Source organism: Antedon mediterranea, chromosome 11, assembly GCF_964355755.1.
Source record: "Antedon mediterranea chromosome 11, ecAntMedi1.1, whole genome shotgun sequence".
NCBI classification, from domain to species: Eukaryota; Metazoa; Echinodermata; class Crinoidea; order Comatulida; family Antedonidae; genus Antedon; species Antedon mediterranea.
The window spans coordinates 20633270-20652963 of NC_092680.1; the positions used below are offsets into that span (position 1 = coordinate 20633270).

The window sequence follows — 19694 nt, forward strand, 5'->3', positions numbered from 1 at the left end:
AGGTGTAGAATTTTCAGTCAATTGTTTTATGTAAAATAAGTGCAGCGTCTTGTAATTATCTTACTGTGATGTTCCAAATAAAGAAGTTTTTTACGCTTTTGGCGCTCCATATGCAATGTATTGCAGATCTTATAGAGGGCGCTATTTGTTTATTAATTAACACACATGTGCTCTCAGCTCTCTCTACGCCTCTCTGAGAGAAGAAATGGACGAAGTTTATTGCGCCTCTAAAGAATTTTGTCCACGTTGTGGTACAATTCTTCCATTTCCTATAAAAGGAAGTGTTATGATATCATGTAGAAATTGCTCTTATGAAACAGATGCAAGAGGTTTGTATAGAGTCTGTGTGGTTAGTGATTCGTGAGCCTGCTCCCAGACCGTCCAACAGTGCTGATAATCGATTGGTGATGCCAGAGAGTGTCAGAAGGTCGTTTCGCCCTAGGCGAATACACATGTATTTAAATTAGTGTAGGCTAGTTTAAAACACTTTTACTCTGTTGTTTATGTAAAGTATATTAAAGGCCCTGTCTTAAACGTTTTGAAAAATATAATAAATAAAAAAATATTGAATTAAATTAATTAAATTCTAAACAATTTAATTACTGAACTGATCCAATTTTAAATTCAATACTGCGTCTGAAACTGAAAGACTAGACAGAAATAAAAAATGATGTTGATTTGTTGATGATGATGATTGTTTCTGCAGAAGAGTTTAAAAATGTGGTGTATCATACGCACATTCATGTCAACACTCGCAAAAATCCAACGGCAGCAGCTGAGCCAGTAACAAAGAAAGATTATGGAACACTAGTAAGTATGCGTGTCAAGCTAGCTCTACACTATCAAACTTCATGTGACAAAAAAATGTGCCCATGGACATGATGATTTTATATCACTACCATATATTGGCATATCACACTTTTTTTGTCAAACTAGTTTGATAGTGTGGACAGAGTTTAGATTTCAAATTTATCTCAAAAATATGTTTGAAAATTCACTTGATTTGAAAGTCACAATAATAATGTTTTCACCTTAATTAAAAATCACAAAATAAAGATGTACCAATCAATAATTATTTATTATTTTTGTGCAGATTGAAAGAACTTGTGTAAAGTGTGGTCATGATAAACTTCATTTTCACACACGTCAGACGAGGTCAGCTGATGAAGGTCAAACAGTGTTTTATTACTGTCCCGAGTGCAAGTAAGTAAACAGCGGACAAACTGTCAGAACGTGTCGTGTGTACACCATCTTATTATTTCAAGCAATAACAGTTACAATGTCTGTGTAATCATTAATGTGTTTTATCTTTCTTTATCTTTTTCAGACACCAGGAAATTGAATACAGTTGATGTTTTTCTACTTCATTTTGATTTACTGGATACATTTTGGTAAAATATAAACTTGAACTTGATTGGCGACTCCATTGCCATTGAAATATAAATTTAAAGTAAATACTGTATTAGATTGTGTCTGTGGTGAAACATCCATTGAGTGCTTAGGTAAATGAAGTTTCATTGAGGACCACCATGGAAGTACCACTGGCCTGCAATATATCTAATCAACTTTCTACGTGTTTCATGTCATTTTAAGCATGGGAGCGATGTGTGCACGTAGCGCTAAAAACATCTTTTTCCGCGTGAATTATGTTTTCCAGCCTTTTAGAGTATTTTTACCAACTTTTAAACAATTTTGATGTAAAATCATGTCATACGAGCACTTCGAATTGGACAATTCGCACATGTTTTTGATGAAAAAGTTTTTAAAAAATCGTCAAAATTATGCCTTTTTGTAAACAGTCATAGTTTCAACTACATGGTGAAGTTTATTTTTATTACATAAGGCCAACAAAAAGCTGCAAAATTGAACAAGTAATTTACAAATTGAAATTACAAATTTAAAACTCAAGCATGACATCAACAAAAAAGAAGGAAATTGAACAGATTGCAAGATAAAAAAAAAAGAAATTGATATTATTTTAATTTGATCAATACAGTTAATCTGAGCACTATATAAACAACAAGAATACTATCACAATTTATAACAATATAATAAATCTAGTACATTTTGTAGAAAAAAAATTACTAAGGAATATTAATTTATTCTTATAGGGCACTTACATTTTATCATGTGACCCACAATTGTCCAATTAAATGACAGGAATCTAGGTGTCATAAAGATGTATTGATATCCAGTAGTCTGAAGCATCTTACTTTAATGTAGGTATACAAAATTAATGTAATGTTTCAGAGACGCTTTACACGATCATGCTTCCCACGTTTTTTTCACATGGATTATGACATGCGGCCGTACGAACAAAGGTTACGGACTCTAAAATTACCAACGATTTATAATAGACTTAAATTCATCCGTGTTAAATTTGTTGTGAAGTGCCTCTGTACAGATTCCCTAATTGATGGTGCTTTGCTACCTAAACCTGTTGAACGTAGAAGTGAGAAACTTGTTTTCAGACATGAGAAGTCTCGTACTAATGCTTTTTTTTATTGTGTTTTTATTTCATTTCCACGGATGTGGGATGAGATTCCGGTATATATCACAGACATGTTTATTTATAATGATTGCAATTTTTATTCTGTTTTATATAAATTCTATCTATGTTACCAGGTTGTTAAATGTTTAACCTTGTTTATGTTATTTTGCCACCAGCACTATCTGGAGAGTCTTTTATAGCGATATTTTTGCTTTTTGACAATCCGCCAGGATAGTGTCCTGCGTTTTTTCTCTGCTTGTTGTTCTATGTAATTTTTGCTTTTTATATTTTTTTGTTTTATTTTTCTGTATAATAAATTTAGGTTCTGAATTAAAGGCACACATTCTGTTGCCTGAAAAGTCTTGCTAATTATGTCCAATGTTATTTTCTTATGTACTGTATTTGAGTATCCATGAATACTCTAGTGGGAACCAAGCTTTAGGTGATAAGTGTAAACTTATTTTAGATGGTAAGAATATGATTTAACTTATGCATGATAACAATTATAATATAAATGTTCAAATGTGAATTTATAGTGGTTTGTATAATGTATTTACACCAATTAATTGTTCTCCATTTGTGAAAAAAAAACTCCATATAAATATCCTGGCTATGAGCTGAGCTTGGATGTAAGCCTAGATGGTAAATAGGAATGCACTAGCAACAGAAAAAAAAACAGTTTATGTAAATTATTTTATGAAAATATAAATAATATTCTGGACATACACATTTAATACGACAAACAATAATGTTTTAACATTTTATGTTTTATTTTATTCAGTCAAAACCAACAGCTATACATACCGCCACTAACCGGTTTGAAACATAAAACAATACAACATCAAAACGGTTAACAATAAAATACAGATAATATATAAATATAAAACATAGATCGGCATGCCATAAACAATTTCAATTAATCAAACAGGTTATGCAGGCTGTTCAAGAAGTGAACACATAATCATCCTCTTAAAATAACCAAGTCTATCATTAAAAATATCGATATGATTGCTATTTAGATTATTAAATGTATATGGAAGTCTATGAAAAAAATGTTGGAAACACAATATGAGTAATACAAAATGATGATGCATTGAAATGATTCAGTTTGACGCAACTTTAACATTAAGGAGTAAAAAATGATTAGTGAACTTACAAAGAGATCCAATGAGATAATCCTAAATGGTTAGTGAACTTTACAGAGATACAATGAGATAATCATAAATACAATACTATGGTACAATGTTTGTTGGGATTTCCAGTTCTATTTCTGTAGCATATTTATTTATATTACTCTATGGTTGGTCAAGTTATGATTGGGCTTGGGTGCTAAACTACCCTTTTCATCTCTTAACTTCAAAGTGGTGGCTTCTGGGTGCTTTAAACAGAAAATAACCTATAGTTACAATACCAACTGTCAATTACCAAGACAATTTGGTCTAAATCAAAAACCTCTACAGTACTTTCACCTATATACAACATCTATAACAACAAAATATCAATTATCAAGCCTCTAACTTTTTATTACGTAGGCCTCTATGTCTACACACAATTTTTGCACAGAAGTATATAGAGAATTATTGAGCCATGGAAATTATTAAAATAAGAACCAAACAAGTCAACCACTAAACCATACTGCATTTGGATTTAGCTTTGGTTTTGTTGCTGGCACCGGCTTTAGCTCTGACTCTGGCCTTAGCTCGGACTCTGGCCTTGGCGCTGGCACCGCCTTTAGCTCCGACTCTCGGTTTGTCATTAACTATGGCTTTGACTTTGGCTTTGGTGCTGGCACCGGCTTTAGCTCTGACTCTGGCTTTAGCTTCAACTCTGGCTTTGGCTTCAACTCTGGCTTTGGCTTTAGCTTTGGTTTTGTTGCTGGCACCGGCTTTAGCTCTAACTTTGGTACTGGCTTTGGCGCTGGCACCGGCTTTATCTCGGACTCTGGCTTTGGCACTGACTCTGGCTTTGGCTTTAGTTTTGGTTTTGTTGCTGGCACCGGCTTTATCTCCGACTCTGGCCTTGGCTTTAGCTTTGGCGCAGACACTGGCTTTAGCTCTGACTCTCGCTTTGGTACTGACTCTGGCCTTGGCTTTAGCTTTGGTGCTTGCACCGGCTGTAGCTCTGACTCTCGCTTTGCCACTAACTCTGGCTCTAGATCTAACGCTGGCAATGACTCTGGCTTTCGTACTGGTTCGTTAGTAGGGCCTATATAATGGAATAACACAATACTAGGATTTGTATAGTTTTATTTTGATTAATAATGATGAATAGTGATGACAAGGATAAAACATAACAGTCTAACGATACCTATCCATATATATTTCTTTCTTCCACATGGAACAGAAATAAAATATTATAATAGAAAATTACTTGCATAAAATGTTTCTTGCTTTCTTTCCAATACGATCTGCAAACACACTTAATTTTGATGGTTCATCCTTAAGAAGGAATTCACTTTCCAAGTTAAAAACCACGTCCCACATGTTTTGAAAACCAAATCTTCGTAGTCCATAATAAGCAATGACATCATGTAACTCCTTTTGTCCCACTTCGTTCAATGCTGTAAACAATCGCTTCCGGTAAGAGGATAACTTATCACCAGTACCTTTGACGTTGTTATCTTTCATATACTGCTTTACCAGATCTACAGCAAGCTGCAAACCTGATAATTCGGCAACCTCAAATAAGATGGTGACGTCATTAGGTTTGATTTCACAGTGGTCATGGAGCACATTGAACAAATCAGTTGCTATGAAATCAGTACGTGTGAGGTCTGCTCTAGGAATAACATCAAACAAGCAACATTTCAGCCAAAGGTATCTTTCTCCATCATAGTGTTTGCCAAGATTATATTTGAGGTCGTTGAACTTGGTTTGTAAGTCTAACATTTCACTAGATGTTGGTTTGGTCTGAGATTCTTCAGACAACTCTGTACAAAGACAAAATATCAGAAAATTATTTTCAACAAATAGTATTATTTTGACACTGACACTGGAAATAAAATAATACAATTACAACAATATCAGGTCAATTGTAGAATTGAATTATGAATACCAGGAACCTAAAAAGATGAGAAAATAGGCAATTACACAGGATAACGATTTTGTGGTATGTCTGTATATGCATTTATGCTTTTAAATCCAACATATACATTTAATTCAAGTGTATTGGTACAACCACGGACCTATTATTGTAGGTCAATGGTACAACTATGTTTATATAAAATAAACAGTGGGCATAATTTGATGACGAACAGCAATAGTATCACAGAACGATAGTAAGAGAGAGGACTGTTACAAGTTCTTATCTTGGCAAGTATTGTGTTCCTTAGATAACGTTGGTGCACATTAAAACAAGAGATTGTATATTTGTAAGATGAGGTTGCTTTTTTAGCAATTAACGATAACAAAGGTTGATATGTAATTATGACAAAGCTGTGATGACAACAATAAAGCAACAAAGAAAGAACAACTCACCAGTTGAAAAAAAGTGTTTGATGTGAGCAGTATCCATAGCATTCTTTCTTCCACATGGAACAGAATCATTTTGCAAACACTTGTCAAGATCAATTAAGTGATGCTCATATGGTTCACAAGCAGTACATAACACACGTAGATTGTAGCCAATGCCCTCGTATATATTGCAAACAGTTTTCAGTTGCTCCTTCAGATAGTTTAGAACCTAAAACATGGATTGACATTTAATTTTGTGTTACATATTAAATTTATTTTTATTCATTTTTTTAAAATTTAAAATACAGGATAACACAATTCAGAAATATGGTGATTTTAAATATGGTCCTGTTTAAAGCCGTAACTAAAACAAATGTGTTATTTGTTTGTTATTTTGTTCAAAAGTAATAATCTAATATTGATTACCTCTATGCAGACACTAGGTTGTGGTTCAGATATCAACTTTTGTTCGGTCTCATTACCTGCTGTACCAACACGACGCTTAATTTTATTCCAGCATGATATTTCAAGCTATTAAGGAAGATATTCATTAAACAAAAATTAACAATAAACTCAACAGATTTAATTGGTAATAATACACGATTTAATTTATTTTGCATAGTTTGTGCATTATGATGTACTGTACGATCATAAAGAAAGCAAAAGTGTGCAAAACAGACAGAAAGCAAATTGCACACACTACATTTCAACTTAAATCGGTTATAATAATTAAATGCCAATGCTCCAAATCTTAAAACTAGTAATATAATTAGTATATATAAAAATATGAAATATAATCTTTTAGTTATCTGGTGTTGAATGCAAATTGTGACAAAAACTTGTTCTAATTGTCTTTTTTATGCTTTTAATGTATATTTTAATTGTTTTTTAATATTTTATTATTATATAATGTATATTAAATTTAAAGTTTTTATATCTGTCAAATTTGGCTGCCTGTATGGTTTCTTTTATTGAATAAATTAAATAAATACCTTGAATAATAATAATAATAATGAATGAATTCTGTAATTTATTTCATACCTTTAATGCGTATGGTTTTTCCTTTTCATGGTTAATTTTGACAGAACCTAAACTGACAGTGTGATTACTAAATTTGAAATCACTACGATTACGGAACACTTCTGAATCATCACTACCCTTTTCAGTCATCAATTCGAGGAATGCAACAACCAAAGTGTTGTACACTGCATCAGGGAGAAAGTCAGTTGGAGTCAGATAAATAGATACAGTTTGTGTGTCATCTGCTGTGACTTTCAGAATGTCTTTTTTGTCAACTTTCATTCGGCAGGGAACCAGGAATACCCGATTACCTTCTTCAATTCCCTATTAATATAAACATCACAATTACACATAAATTAGTGATTAGTAAGAACTAAACAATTTAATAAAAAAAAACATTAAAAGTGTATAGTATGTGCGTACCTTTGTTTTCTCAAAGAGCAAATGAAAAACTTTCATTAATTCTACAAAGACATCAAAGAGACCTTCATCTTCGTTTCGCCACAAATAACGTAGTAACTTCTCCTCAAGAACTCCTTCATTGCTCAGCTTTTCCCATAGCTTCTGTAATTGCTTCCGATCTTCTGCATCGATCTGTGTACAAAAAATTATAGTACAAACAGATTCCAAATGCAATAGACCTACTGATATACAACTAATACCAAGTTTAAAGAACTATATTGTTTTACTTTTATTTGCAATCTAGTATGTTAAAATATAATTATATAATTTGCATTTACTAACCATTTCAAACGTTGGTTCAACTACTGTGATGACTTGCATCAAAATTTTAATCATCCAGTGAAGATTTGTTATCACAATGTTTCTTAATTTCTCATTAGTTCCGGTGTACATGATTATTCCAGTGTCATTCAGATAACTTATGGCAGTGGTGAGTACATCTTGAAGAATTCCACATTGAGTTGCAATCTTAGAAACCTAATGCAGAATTGACATTTTATTATTATTATTACACTAAATTCACTCGACAAATAAATAATTAAACAGGACAGTACTAGTAGTACAATAATAATAGCCACTACTACAGTACTACAAGTACACAGTATTGGATACAGTCTGCTCATGTCCGCATTACTGACAATGTTTGATTACAATTATTATACAAGTACTGTAAATATTCTGTACACATACAACATGTTGAATGATAAAATTCTACAACTATACATTGAAAACCAAATTCATTCAACCCCTACCTCTGTCAAGGTAATGTACAATCTTGTTTTTCCAATTATTTGCAACTTTTCCTGCAAATTAACCCACTTTACAGGAACTTTCTTCACCATTGCTTTCATGTATCTACCAACGTTTCGTTTAAGTTTTTCAATACCTTCATGTGACTTTACAGTGTTATCCACCATGTACATTTCACGATCTACATGCTTGGCATACGGCATTCCTTTCATTGCATCAAACATCTGCATGAACATCCCCTCAGCCTTTATTTGATGAAATTGTATAATCATAACATTACTAACTAATAAAGTATGTTTCTTTTCTTTCTTATACTACAAATCTGTTCAGTTTTGTTGAATAGTTATATAAATGTATACTACAGTTATTACCTTTATCTGTTTTTCTGTTGGTGATCCTGATAATTTGTCCATATGTGTAGCAATCAAACAGATAGGAGGTGACTCTATGCTCTTGCCATCAATTAAAATGGGGTTTCCTGAAAGATGCTGTAACACAGTATGTTCATAAATGGACCTTATCCAGAACAAATTCATATCCAAATTTGTCATTCCGAGTGAATCCTGAAATCAAAATGAAAATCAAATTGTTATTTAAAGTTTACTAACATTATAACTATAATCAATACCAAGTTATGTTTTAAATTAAACAATTGACTGTGAATAAACGTTACTTACTATTGACGAATCTCGTGGATTAGCTAATTCATTCAAGTTGTCCGTAACACAAAATACCACACAATACGCCACTTTATTTGTGAGGAAAAACTATAAAAAAATACAATTTTTTGTATGTTAATGGGTTAATGGAATTTAGCTTGTAGGCCTATATTACATTGTTTGTTCATAATACTTCCATATATTATTTTAACTTAAGAAGTTAACAAATACAATTAGTTTTATCTACAGTATACCCATAAAGGCAAACTCAGACAGCATCGTACAATGAGGCCCGACGAGAAAATTAAAACATTTTTAATGTTCTCCCAACGATCTAAAAACTATCCCCGATAGACAAGACAACTCGTCGGGCCTCGTCTTGTCAGAATTCAACTCAGACAGCACCAACAAGTCAAGACGTTTTGTCGGGCCTTAAGAAAGAAGCAACTCTTACACTTATTTTATCTATACCTAAAAGAAAAAAGATGCACATCTAGTACAACACCAATTATCTCAAAACAATGCATTAAACAAGCATACCCTGTGTGTTATGTAGTAGTCTAGTTGACCAGCGTAGTCCCATATAGTAGTTATGTCACTCACATCTACCTTTCCTGTTGCCTTTGCAACACTTTTCCTTGCAATATTCACAACTTTAGCCCAGGTTTTATCATTGCCTATTTAAACACAATAACAAAAAATCACTATGGTAATATTGCTTGATATACATAAATCTGCAGATATAAAAAATGACAACATTTTAATATTTTAGTATATGTGCCTACCTTCATCTAATTTCTTTTCCAATGCATTTGCACGAATTTGCTTCGATAGTTCAACACCTTTACAAAGCAAGAAAAATGAAACATGTATATTTATAGATACACAATATTTACAAATTAAATACATGTTTAAATACTTTCTAACATTGTTCAATCATTCTGTCTTTATACTATGTATGTAATTGAACAATGCTTTGTTTATTTGTTAAAGTTTCAAGAGTTTGTTTGATGCTAACTCACCATCTACATCTTCCACCTTCTTCCACTTTCTACAATCCTTCTTTGTTGCTTGAAACACTGTAGTTGTTACAATACCATCTGTTGATGGCTCTCTGGAATTAAACCTAATAATAATGCATAGTAAAGTTAAACATAATTAAAGAATATTCAAGACTGAAACATCTATTATTTACTGAAAACAGAAATTATGAGTCGACAGTACCAAGGAAGAAACATTTGTGTCACTTATTAGTTTATTGGTTTAGATCGGTTTGCCTCTCAGGGTCATTGCATGTGTTTGATGACCATGGAGCTAATGATTTATGATCTCCTTAGAGTACATTGGTATTTAATGAGTGACAGTCAACCTCGTTATATTAGGTGCGGGGTTATTGTGTTGCAGGGCGAGGCATTCACTCCATAGCCGTCTTAACACGAGCACTATACATTAGCTGGGCACAATTTCCCACCTCCACCCCTTACTCCTTCCATTTTAGGACACGGAAGTTCTGGAGGGAGTATTGCCTTTTTTGGCACCCACTATCAAGCATTTATCATTATATCATTTATATCTAACTTTATATGGTGGATGTTAACTACGAGGTTTAATTAACTAATTTTAGTTTCCCGTTAAGTTATATCTATCTATGTGATCAATTAATTTACTAATTTATATTAACTATTAATATTATTACTATTATATTGTACTATTATGTTTTAAGGTAGAGAGTGACTCGCCTTTTGTAGGGAAGCACAATACTCTCATATGTTTAGATGTAATTTAGAATTGAGTGCTTCCCTATTTTGCGTCATTATTGAATAAAATGACATTTGACACTTATATTCATTTCTGTGTTTTTGTGGGAGCCATTTGTCACAAAGGCAATCCTAGCTAGCATAGGTTTACTTTATACAACTATGCATTTGAGTAAAGGTAATAAAACAAATAATAATTTTAAAAATACAAAAATACTAATATTTTACAGTTTCTAAGTTTTCAATAATTCTGTCTGAAAATTCAATTCAATTCAACATGGAATCACTTATCGATTTTTTCAGGGAAAAGTATTTAGTATTCCCTGGTTATTTTTACCTTTTACCAAGCATAGCCTTTACACAACTAGTCTTGCCAGCACCTTCTTTCCCAAGAAACATACATCTTGAATTCACAACTGCAATTTCACCATTTTGAAGCTCATCTTTGTATATTTTAATAGCATATTTACCCTTGGAATATATCTCTGCTGGAACTAATAATTCTAATATAAAAACATTAATATTATAACACTTTCAAAATGTCAAATTTACTTTATTATTTGTTTTCTTACATAACCTCTTACAACCTAATAATATTAACATCTAAATAGTCATTGATAAATAATTTAAATTTTGTCAAAGATGTATTTTTCCCCCCAAAACATGAACAATTTGAATAAGCCATTATGCAGTTTTAATAAAGTTATTCACTTTCGTGGAGAAAAAAAAAGAACAAAAATAATAATTTCGCTTATCAAGCAAAATAATGTCTGACAGACGACAAATATGATTATTTTTTTGCTTTAAAGAAAAAATAAAATTTTGTTCAAGTAGGCTACTGTAAATCCTTATTTTTTTCAATCCAATTTTTGGTCAAAGTGAACAAGCTTATTTACGATTGGAATATACTGCTGGAATTAATAAATGTAATATAAAAATATCAACATTTTAAACAATTTCAAATAAATTTTTATTGTTCATAAATAACCTCCTACAAGTTAAAAATAACAAAGTAAGGCATCACTTACTGTCAAAGTCAAATTTTAAAATCTTCTTTCTTTCATCTGGGTCTGTGTATCTAGTATTATTTTCTAAAACAGCCATTGGTCTATTTCCTTCCTATAAACAAATTAATGTTTTAGTTAGTATTAAGAAATAATATGAATTGATAATATTGGCTACTGAGTCTATCTAGACACCCTTATCAAATAAAAAACCATTATCAATAGTAGACTATGATATCTATAAATATGAAAATAAACACATATTAGTATGCTAATAATGTGTGAAAGAGACACACATGCTAGTATGCTTCATATACAGACACTACTGTACCATTAAACCAATGGTGATTTCATGCTATCTCAAAGTCAGATTAAATAGCAAACTCCTTTATTGTATTTATTTATTATTAGTAAAGTAATTTTTAAATTTAACAATTCAACGACATCAAATGAATAATAATAATTTAAAAACGCATATTGTCACTTTTTAATATATTGGTATCTTTGTTAAACAATAAAAACATATTGGTAAGGTATGGTAGGGACCCTTTCCAAATCTATTTGTGGTACACCCAAAATATCCATATCTCTTCACACTACAAAGTTGCATATAATGGTGTGTGTAAATTTATTTCTTTTCCTTTGGAAAGGAAATCGGAGATAAATCGGATAGAACCCATATTATAGAAAGAAGTCTATAAAGGCAATGCGATGATCAAAGGGCAAACTGCTTTTTAGTGAACTACCGTAATCAATTTATGATACATTTTTATATATTTTATGATGTAAATTATGTTATTTGCTAGTTTGTTGTTATTGTATTACAAATAGTTAAAGACTAAAAGTAGAACTGAAAAAATCTTTATATAATTATAATAATCATGAAGTTTAAAAAAAAACTAGATAAAATATTTTTCTGACACATTAATAATAATAATACATTTTACTCTGTTGTGTTAGGTTTACAATATATACTATATATTATTCATATTATGATATTATACCATTCTCAATACAGTAAATAATCCTAATTACAGTATTTTTATTGATAAACAAGTCACGGGAAGTGATTAATTGATTATCATTATCATGAGAAAAAATATGGTTACAGTTACTGTAACCATATTTTATATTAAGAATTATCTTTGTAACCTAATGAAATGTTATACCTAGTCTTGAAAATAATTTCAATTTGAAATTAGTAAAATTACTTCTTTTTCGTTGATCCACTACAAAAAAAAAACCAAAAAAGTATGAAATAAGTATGTTGAAGTTCATGTATGTACTGTCACACAGTACTGTAATTGTGTATTATTGTAAATGATACAATTACCTTATTTTGCAATGACAATGATGCACCTTGCTTTATAAAGAATATCACTAATTCCAAGGTACACTTTCCATAACACAAATACAAATGAAGTGGAGTGTCTCCATCCTTGATGAACAAAATCATAATCATAAGTTCAATAATATTGATAATAGCTATATAAGTAATTGATAAGTGCTAAATAGACAACCAATAAATGTATAGCAAAACACATCACATCACAAATGGTAAAGTATACTGTGTGTATTCTCTTGCAACTTAATCCTGTAGTAAATTTGTTGCAGTTAAGTTCATTATAATTTACATAATTGTCTACCTTTGTTACAGTATCTTTACATAGTAATTCATTTATGCAATCTTATGAATTGTTATACTTAGTCGTGAAAATAATTTCATTTTGAAATGAGTAAATTATTTCTTTTTTGTTAATCCAATACAAGAAAACAAATAAGTATTTAATAAGTATTACTAAATGTGTGTATGTACTGTCATACAGTAATTGTGTATTATTGTAAATAAAACAATTACCTGATTTTGCAATGACAATGACGCCCCATGCTGTTGTATGAGGAATTTCACTATTTCCAAGGTATAATATCTTCTACTCACATACAAATGAAGTGGAGTGTTTCCATTCTTGATAAAGAAAATCATAATCATAAGTTCAATAATATTGATAACAGCTATATAAGTAATTGATAAGTGCTAAATAGACAACCAATAAATGTATAGCAAAACACATCTCATCACAAATGGTAAAGTATACTGTGTGTGTTCTCTTGCAACTTAATCCTGTAGTAAATTTGTTGCAGTTAAGTTCATTAATTTACATCATTGTCTACCTTTGTTACAGTATCTTTACATAGTAATTTATGCAATCCTATGATTCGTTATACCTAGTCTTGAAAATAATTTCATTTTGAAATGAGTAAATTATTCCTTTTTTTTAATCCAATACAAGAAAACAAATAAGTATGTAATAAGTATGTGTAAATGTATGTATGTACTGTCATACAGTAATTGTGTATTATTGTAAATAAAACAATTAGCTTATTTTGCAATGACAATGATGCCCCATGGTGTTGTATGAGGACTTTCACTATTTCCAAGGTACAATGTTGATAACGCAGGTACAAATGAAGTGGAGTGTTTCCATCCTTGATGAACAAAATCATAATCGTAAGTTCAAAAATATTGATAACAGCTATATAAGTAATTGATAAGTGCTAAATAGACAACCAATAAATGTATAGCAAAACACATCTCATCACAGATGGTAAAGTATACTGTGTGTATTCTCTTGCAACTTAATCCTGTAGTAAATTTGTTGCAGTTAAGTTCATTATAATTTACGTCATTGTCTACCTTTGTTACAGTATCTTATAGTAATTTATGCAATCTTATGAATTGTTATACTTAGTCTTGAAAATAATTTCATTTTGAAATGAGTAACTTATTTCTTTTTTGTTAATTCAATACAAGAAAACAAATAAGTATGTAATAAGTATGTGTAAATGTGTGTATGTACTGTCATACAGTAATTGTGTATTGTAAATAAAACAATTACCTCATTTTGCAATGACAATGATGCACCTTGCTTTATAAAGAATGTCACTAATTCCAAGGTACACTCTCCATTACACAAATACAAATGAAGTGGAGTGTCTCCATCCTTGATGAACAAAATCATAATCATAAGTTCAATAATATTGATAACAGCTATATAAGTAATTGATAAAAACACATCTCATCACAAATGGTAAAGTATACTGTGTGTATTCTCTTGCAAATTAATCCTGTAGTAAATTTGTTGCAGTTAAGTTCATTATAATTTACATCATTGTCTACCTTTGCTACAGTATCTTTACATAGTAATTTATACAATCTTATGAATTGTTATACCTAGTCTTGAAAATAATTGTATTTTGAAATGAATAAATTATACATATCTTTTTGTTGATCTAATACAAGAAAAAAAAGTATGTAATAAATGTATGTAAGTTTGTGTATGTACTGTCATAAAGTAATTGTGTAATTGTAAATAAAACAATTACATTATTTTGCAATGACAATGATGCACCATGCTGTTGTATGAGGAATATCACTATTTCCAAGGTATAATGTTTATTCCCCAAACACAAATGAAGTGGAGTGTTTCCATCCTTGATGAACAAAATCATAATCATAAGTTCAATAATATTGATAACAGCTATATAAGTAATTGATAAGTGCTAAATAGACAACCAATAAATGTATAGCAAAACACATCTCATCACAAATGGTAAAGTATACTGTGTGTATTCTCTTGCAACTTAATCCTGTAGTAAATTTGTTGCAGTTAAGTTCATTATAATTTACGTCATTGTCTACCTTTGTTACAGTATCTTTACATAGTAATTTATGCAATCTTATGAATTTTTATACCTATAGTCTTGAAAATAATTTCATTTTGAAATGAGTAAATTATTTCTTTTTTGTTAATCCAATACAAGAAAACAAATAAGTATGTAATAAGTATGTGTAAATGTGTGTATGTACTGTCATACAGTAATTGTGTATTATTGTAAATAAAACAATTACCTTATTTTGCAATGACAATGATGCCCCATGCTGTTGTATGAGGAATTTCACTATTTCCAAGGTACAATATCTATTACTCGCATACAAATGAAGTGGGTTGTTTCCATCCTTGATGAATAAAATCATAATCATAAGTTCAATAATATTGATAACAGCTATATAAGTAATTGATAAGTGCTAAATAGACAACAAATAAATGTATAGCAAAACACATCTCATCACAAATGGTAAAGTATACTGTGTGTATTCTCTTGCAACTTAATCCTGTAGTAAATTTGTTGCAGTTAAGTTTATTATAATTTACATCATTGTCTACCTTTGTTACAGTATATTTACATAGTAATTTATACAATCTTATGAATAATTGTTATACTTAGTCTTAAAAATAATTGCATTTTGAAATGAATAAATTATACATATCTTTTTGTTGATCTAATACAAGAAAAACAAAGTATGTAATAAATGTATGTAAGTTTGTGTATGCACTGTGTTACGTGTGACGAGAGTCAGGTGTCACATGTCACATGCAAATGAATCAAGTCGCCGGTGGTCAAGTGGACGAATCAGAATGGAGCATGGTGGTGCGCGGTATTTTGGAAAGCTGTGCTGGGTGTGGGATACAAAAAAGGGAGTCACTCAGGAGACAGGGCCAGCTAAGGACGCTTCCTTAAATGTAGGGTCAGGTGAACCCAAAAGTAGAAAAAGAGAGCCTTTAAGTACAGAAATGTTGATCAAGGAACAAGAAGATGATTCATTTATACAGAAATTGGGGTCTAGGGTGTTACCTAAGGAGGAGGCGGCAAAACTACCGGTCTGCTTCTATAAAGAAAATAACGTTGTTATGAGAAAATGGAGGCCACGTCATGCACAGGTACATGATGTGTGGGCTGTGGTACATCAAATTGTAGTCCCGAAAGTCTATCACGACGATGTAATAGGCATAGCCCATGACAACTCTATGTCAGGGCACTTGGGTGTTAGAAAAACACATGATAAAATTATTCAACATTTCTGGTGGCCATCTCTTAAAAAGGAAGTATCACACTATTGCCGTTTGTGCCACATATGCCAGGTTGTGGGAAAGCCAAATAAGAAAATTCCGGTAGCACCGCTTAAGCCAATACCCGCTTTTGGGGAACCATTCAGCAAAGTTATGATAGATTGCGTTGGTCCATTGCCAAAAACAAAGTCCGGAAATCAATATCTCCTTACTATTATGTGCTGCTCTACGCGTTTTCCCGAAGCAGTCCCACTTAGAAATATTAAGGCAGCAACGGTAGTCAAAGCTTTAATTAAATTCTTCACATTAGTTGGTTTGCCTACATCAATTCAATCTGACCAGGGCACTAATTTTAAATCAGGGTTATTCCAACAAATTATGTTACAATTGGGCATAGAGCAATCAACATCTAGTGCGTATCACCCAGAGTCTCAAGGTGCTATAGAAAGATTTCACCAAACGTTAAAAAACATGTTAAGGGCATATTGTGTAGAGTTTCAAAGGGAATGGGACGAAGGGGTACATTTAGTTCTTTTTGCAGCCAGAGAATCTGTACAAGAAACATTAGGTTTCAGCCCATTTCAGTTGGTCTTCGGTCACTCCGTGCGGGGACCATTAAAATTGCTGAAAGATAAGTGGCTCCAGGGAGAACTAAATAATGTAAATTTATTGGATTATGTATGTGACTTTAGGCATAAACTTAACAGGGCGACCGTCATTGCTAAAGCAAATTTAGTAAAAGCACAAACTAAGATGAAAACTTGGTATGATAAAAATGCAAAAAGCAGGGTTTTTAAACCTGGGGACAAGGTTCTGGCGTTGTTTCCCATTCAGGGGAGCCCAATGCAAGCGCGATTTCACGGTCCATACAAAATCGACTCAAAAATAAATGATCTAAATTATGTCATAAATACACCAGGGAGACGGAAGAGTAGACAATTATGTCACATTAATATGCTTAAAAAATATGCCGAACATGGTTCTAGCGATGTAAAACCAAATTGTGCGGCTGTAGCTTGTAACAATGACGGTGGCTCTCACAATGATTTAAAAGAAAAGGGCAAGGAATATGATTTAAAACTAAGCAACTCTGATGTAATGAACAATTTACAACAAAAGTTAACTCATTTATCAATAGAACAACAGAGTCAATTGAGTACACTGGTGAATAAATGGAACGGTATCTTTTCTGACACCCCTAGTGTAACAAATGCTGCAATCCATGATATCATTGTTGGGGATACACAACCTATTAAGCAACATCCTTACAGGGTGAATCCAATTAAAATGAAGTATCTCCATAAGGTAATTGAATATATGTTAAAAAATAGTATAATTGAGCTTAGTAAAAGCGACTGGAGTTCGCCATGCATGCTTGTTCCCAAGTCTGATGGTTCATATAGACTCGTGGCGGATATGCGAGCAGTTAATCGTTGTTCAAAAACAGACTCGTATCTAATTCCGAAAATTGAAGATTTAATAGATAAGGTGGGGAACGCAAAATTTGTTAGTAAATTTGACCTTTTAAAAGGCTACTGGCAAGTGCCACTAACGCCGCGCGCCCAGGAAATTTCTGCTTTCTGTACCCCGTTCGGGCTTTATCAATACAGGGTGATGCCGTTTGGCCTTAAGAATGCGCCCGCGACATTTCAGCGAATGGTAAATCGACTTGTAGCTAACGTAGAAGGCTGCGAGGCGTATGTTGATGACCTGATAGTATACAGTCAAACTTGGGAGCAACACATGCAACAGTTAAATGAAATGTTTAAAGCTTTGTCACAAGCAAACCTAACTGTAAACTTAAGTAAGAGTGAATTCTGTCATGCTACGGTTACGTATCTTGGTCATGTTGTGGGGCAGGGAAGGGTTAGACCCATCAGGGCTAAGGTTGAGAGTATTTATCGGTACCCAGCACCCACAAACAAAAAATCGTTGATGAGGTTTTTAGGGATGGTGGGGTGCTATCGGAAGTTTTGTCCCAATTTTTCTAGCGTAGCAGGTCCTCTTACAGAATTGCTTAAGAAGAATGTAAAATTTAAGTGGTCGGATATATGTGAAAGTGCCTTTAGGAAAATTAAGTCTATGCTAATGTGTGAACCAATCCTTATAGCACCGGATTTTAAGAAACAATTCCGTTTGTATGTAGACGCCTGTGATGTGGGGATTGGTAGCGTTCTCATGCAGAAGAACGTTGATGGGATAGAATGTCCCGTATGTTATTTTTCTAGAAAATTAAGTAAACATCAAATGAATTATTCGACTATTGAGAAAGAATGTCTGGCACTATTGGAGTCGTTAACGCATTTTGATGTATATCTAAGCACTACCGTAGACCCAATACTTGTGTTCACTGACCACAACCCACTTACCTTTATTTATAAAATGCGAAATAAAAATCAGCGGTTGCTGAGGTGGGGACTAACTTTACAAGAATACAATGTTGAGATTAAGCATGTTAAAGGAAAGGAAAATGTGATTGCCGACGCTCTGTCTCGTGGGGTGTGAACAATATAAATATTATGAATGTAACGCAAATGAATATAAATATTATGAATGTAATGCAAATGAACATAAATATTATGAATGTAATGCAAATGAATATAATGTTATGAATGTAATGCAAATGAATAAAGATGTGTAAAATTAAGAATTATAAAAAAAAAATGTATGTATACTTGTGTGAAAAAAAAAAAAAATAGTAAATAATACAAGTTAAAATAGTGATATGTAGCCCTAAGGTAAAGAAAAAGTAGGAAATGCAATAAAAATTGAAGTGTTAAAAAAAAAAAAAAAGTAGATGAATAAAATGATAATATATGATGTAATGTGAAATTGAAATTGGGTAATAAATTAGAGATTTTTTTGTAAATACCAGTGGTTGGTGAGGAGGCACCAAAAGTTTTCCTGACGAAAAACTAACTTTAAGGGGGAGAGTGTTACGTGTGACGAGAGTCAGGTGTCACATGTCACATGCAAATGAATCAAGTCGCCGGTGGTCAAGTGGACGAATCAGAATGGAGCATGGTGGTGCGCGGTATTTTGGAAAGCTGTGCTGGGTGTGGGATACAAAAAAGGGAGTCACTCAGGAGACAGGGCCAGCTAAGGACGCTTGCGGTTAGAACTGTGCTTGAGACTGGAAGCGAGGCAGGACGATAAGAATGGGGAGGTTGTGATGTGTACAGATGGCCA

At 32.2% G+C, this 19694-nt stretch overlaps 2 protein-coding genes across 3 annotated transcripts; one reads left to right on the top strand and one right to left on the bottom strand.

The window, feature by feature from the left end:
- Positions 1 to 195: 195 nt before the first annotated feature.
- On the top strand, positions 196 to 3151 carry LOC140062761 (DNA-directed RNA polymerase I subunit RPA12-like). 2 transcript variants are annotated; one of them, XM_072109086.1, is made up of 5 exons: positions 196 to 329; positions 707 to 810; positions 1094 to 1203; positions 1328 to 1391; positions 2112 to 3151. In XM_072109086.1, the coding sequence occupies exons 1-4, from the start codon at positions 206 to 208 to the stop codon at positions 1350 to 1352; spliced, it is 363 nt and encodes a 120-aa protein (XP_071965187.1). In that variant the 5' UTR covers positions 196 to 205; the 3' UTR covers positions 1353 to 1391; positions 2112 to 3151. The 2 variants fall into 2 exon arrangements, with proteins under 2 accessions (XP_071965187.1, XP_071965186.1); XM_072109085.1 differs by lacking the exon at positions 2112 to 3151 and having other exon boundaries at positions 1328 to 1455.
- Positions 3152 to 3283: 132 nt separating this feature from the next.
- On the bottom strand, positions 3284 to 14615 carry LOC140062067 (uncharacterized). Its single transcript, XM_072108111.1, has 18 exons — positions 14493 to 14615; positions 13454 to 13561; positions 12929 to 13033; positions 11620 to 11710; positions 10929 to 11094; positions 9857 to 9960; positions 9620 to 9676; positions 9375 to 9511; positions 8853 to 8942; positions 8547 to 8738; positions 8178 to 8420; positions 7708 to 7902; positions 7387 to 7557; positions 6985 to 7287; positions 6370 to 6474; positions 5968 to 6172; positions 4866 to 5420; positions 3284 to 4696 (listed from the first exon to the last, which is right to left on the bottom strand). Exons 1-18 carry the CDS (start codon positions 14613 to 14615, stop codon positions 4251 to 4253), a joined length of 3396 nt encoding a protein of 1131 aa, XP_071964212.1. The 3' UTR covers positions 3284 to 4250.
- Positions 14616 to 19694: the final 5079 nt, after the last annotated feature.

What these genes read in the sequence shown, in the direction of transcription:
- LOC140062761 (XM_072109086.1), top strand. Translation starts at nt 206, where the DNA reads ATGGACGAAGTTTATTGCGCCTCTAAAGAATTTTGTCCACGTTGTGGT. An exon ending in TTATGAAACAGATGCAAGAG is followed by an intron (nt 330 to 706) that starts GTTTGTATAGAG and finishes TTGTTTCTGCAG; the next exon opens with AAGAGTTTAAAAATGTGGTG. An exon ending in TATTACTGTCCCGAGTGCAA is followed by an intron (nt 1,204 to 1,327) that starts GTAAGTAAACAG and finishes TATCTTTTTCAG; the next exon opens with ACACCAGGAAATTGAATACA.
- LOC140062067 (XM_072108111.1), bottom strand. Translation starts at nt 14,615, where the DNA reads ATGATTTTGTTCATCAAGGATGGAGACACTCCACTTCATTTGTATTTG. An exon ending in CATTGTCATTGCAAAATCAG is followed by an intron (nt 13,034 to 13,453) that starts GTAATTGTTTTA and finishes TTGTTCATCAAG; the next exon opens with GATGGAGACACTCCACTTCA. An exon ending in ATCCACGAGATTCGTCAATA is followed by an intron (nt 8,739 to 8,852) that starts GTAAGTAACGTT and finishes TTTTGATTTCAG; the next exon opens with GATTCACTCGGAATGACAAA.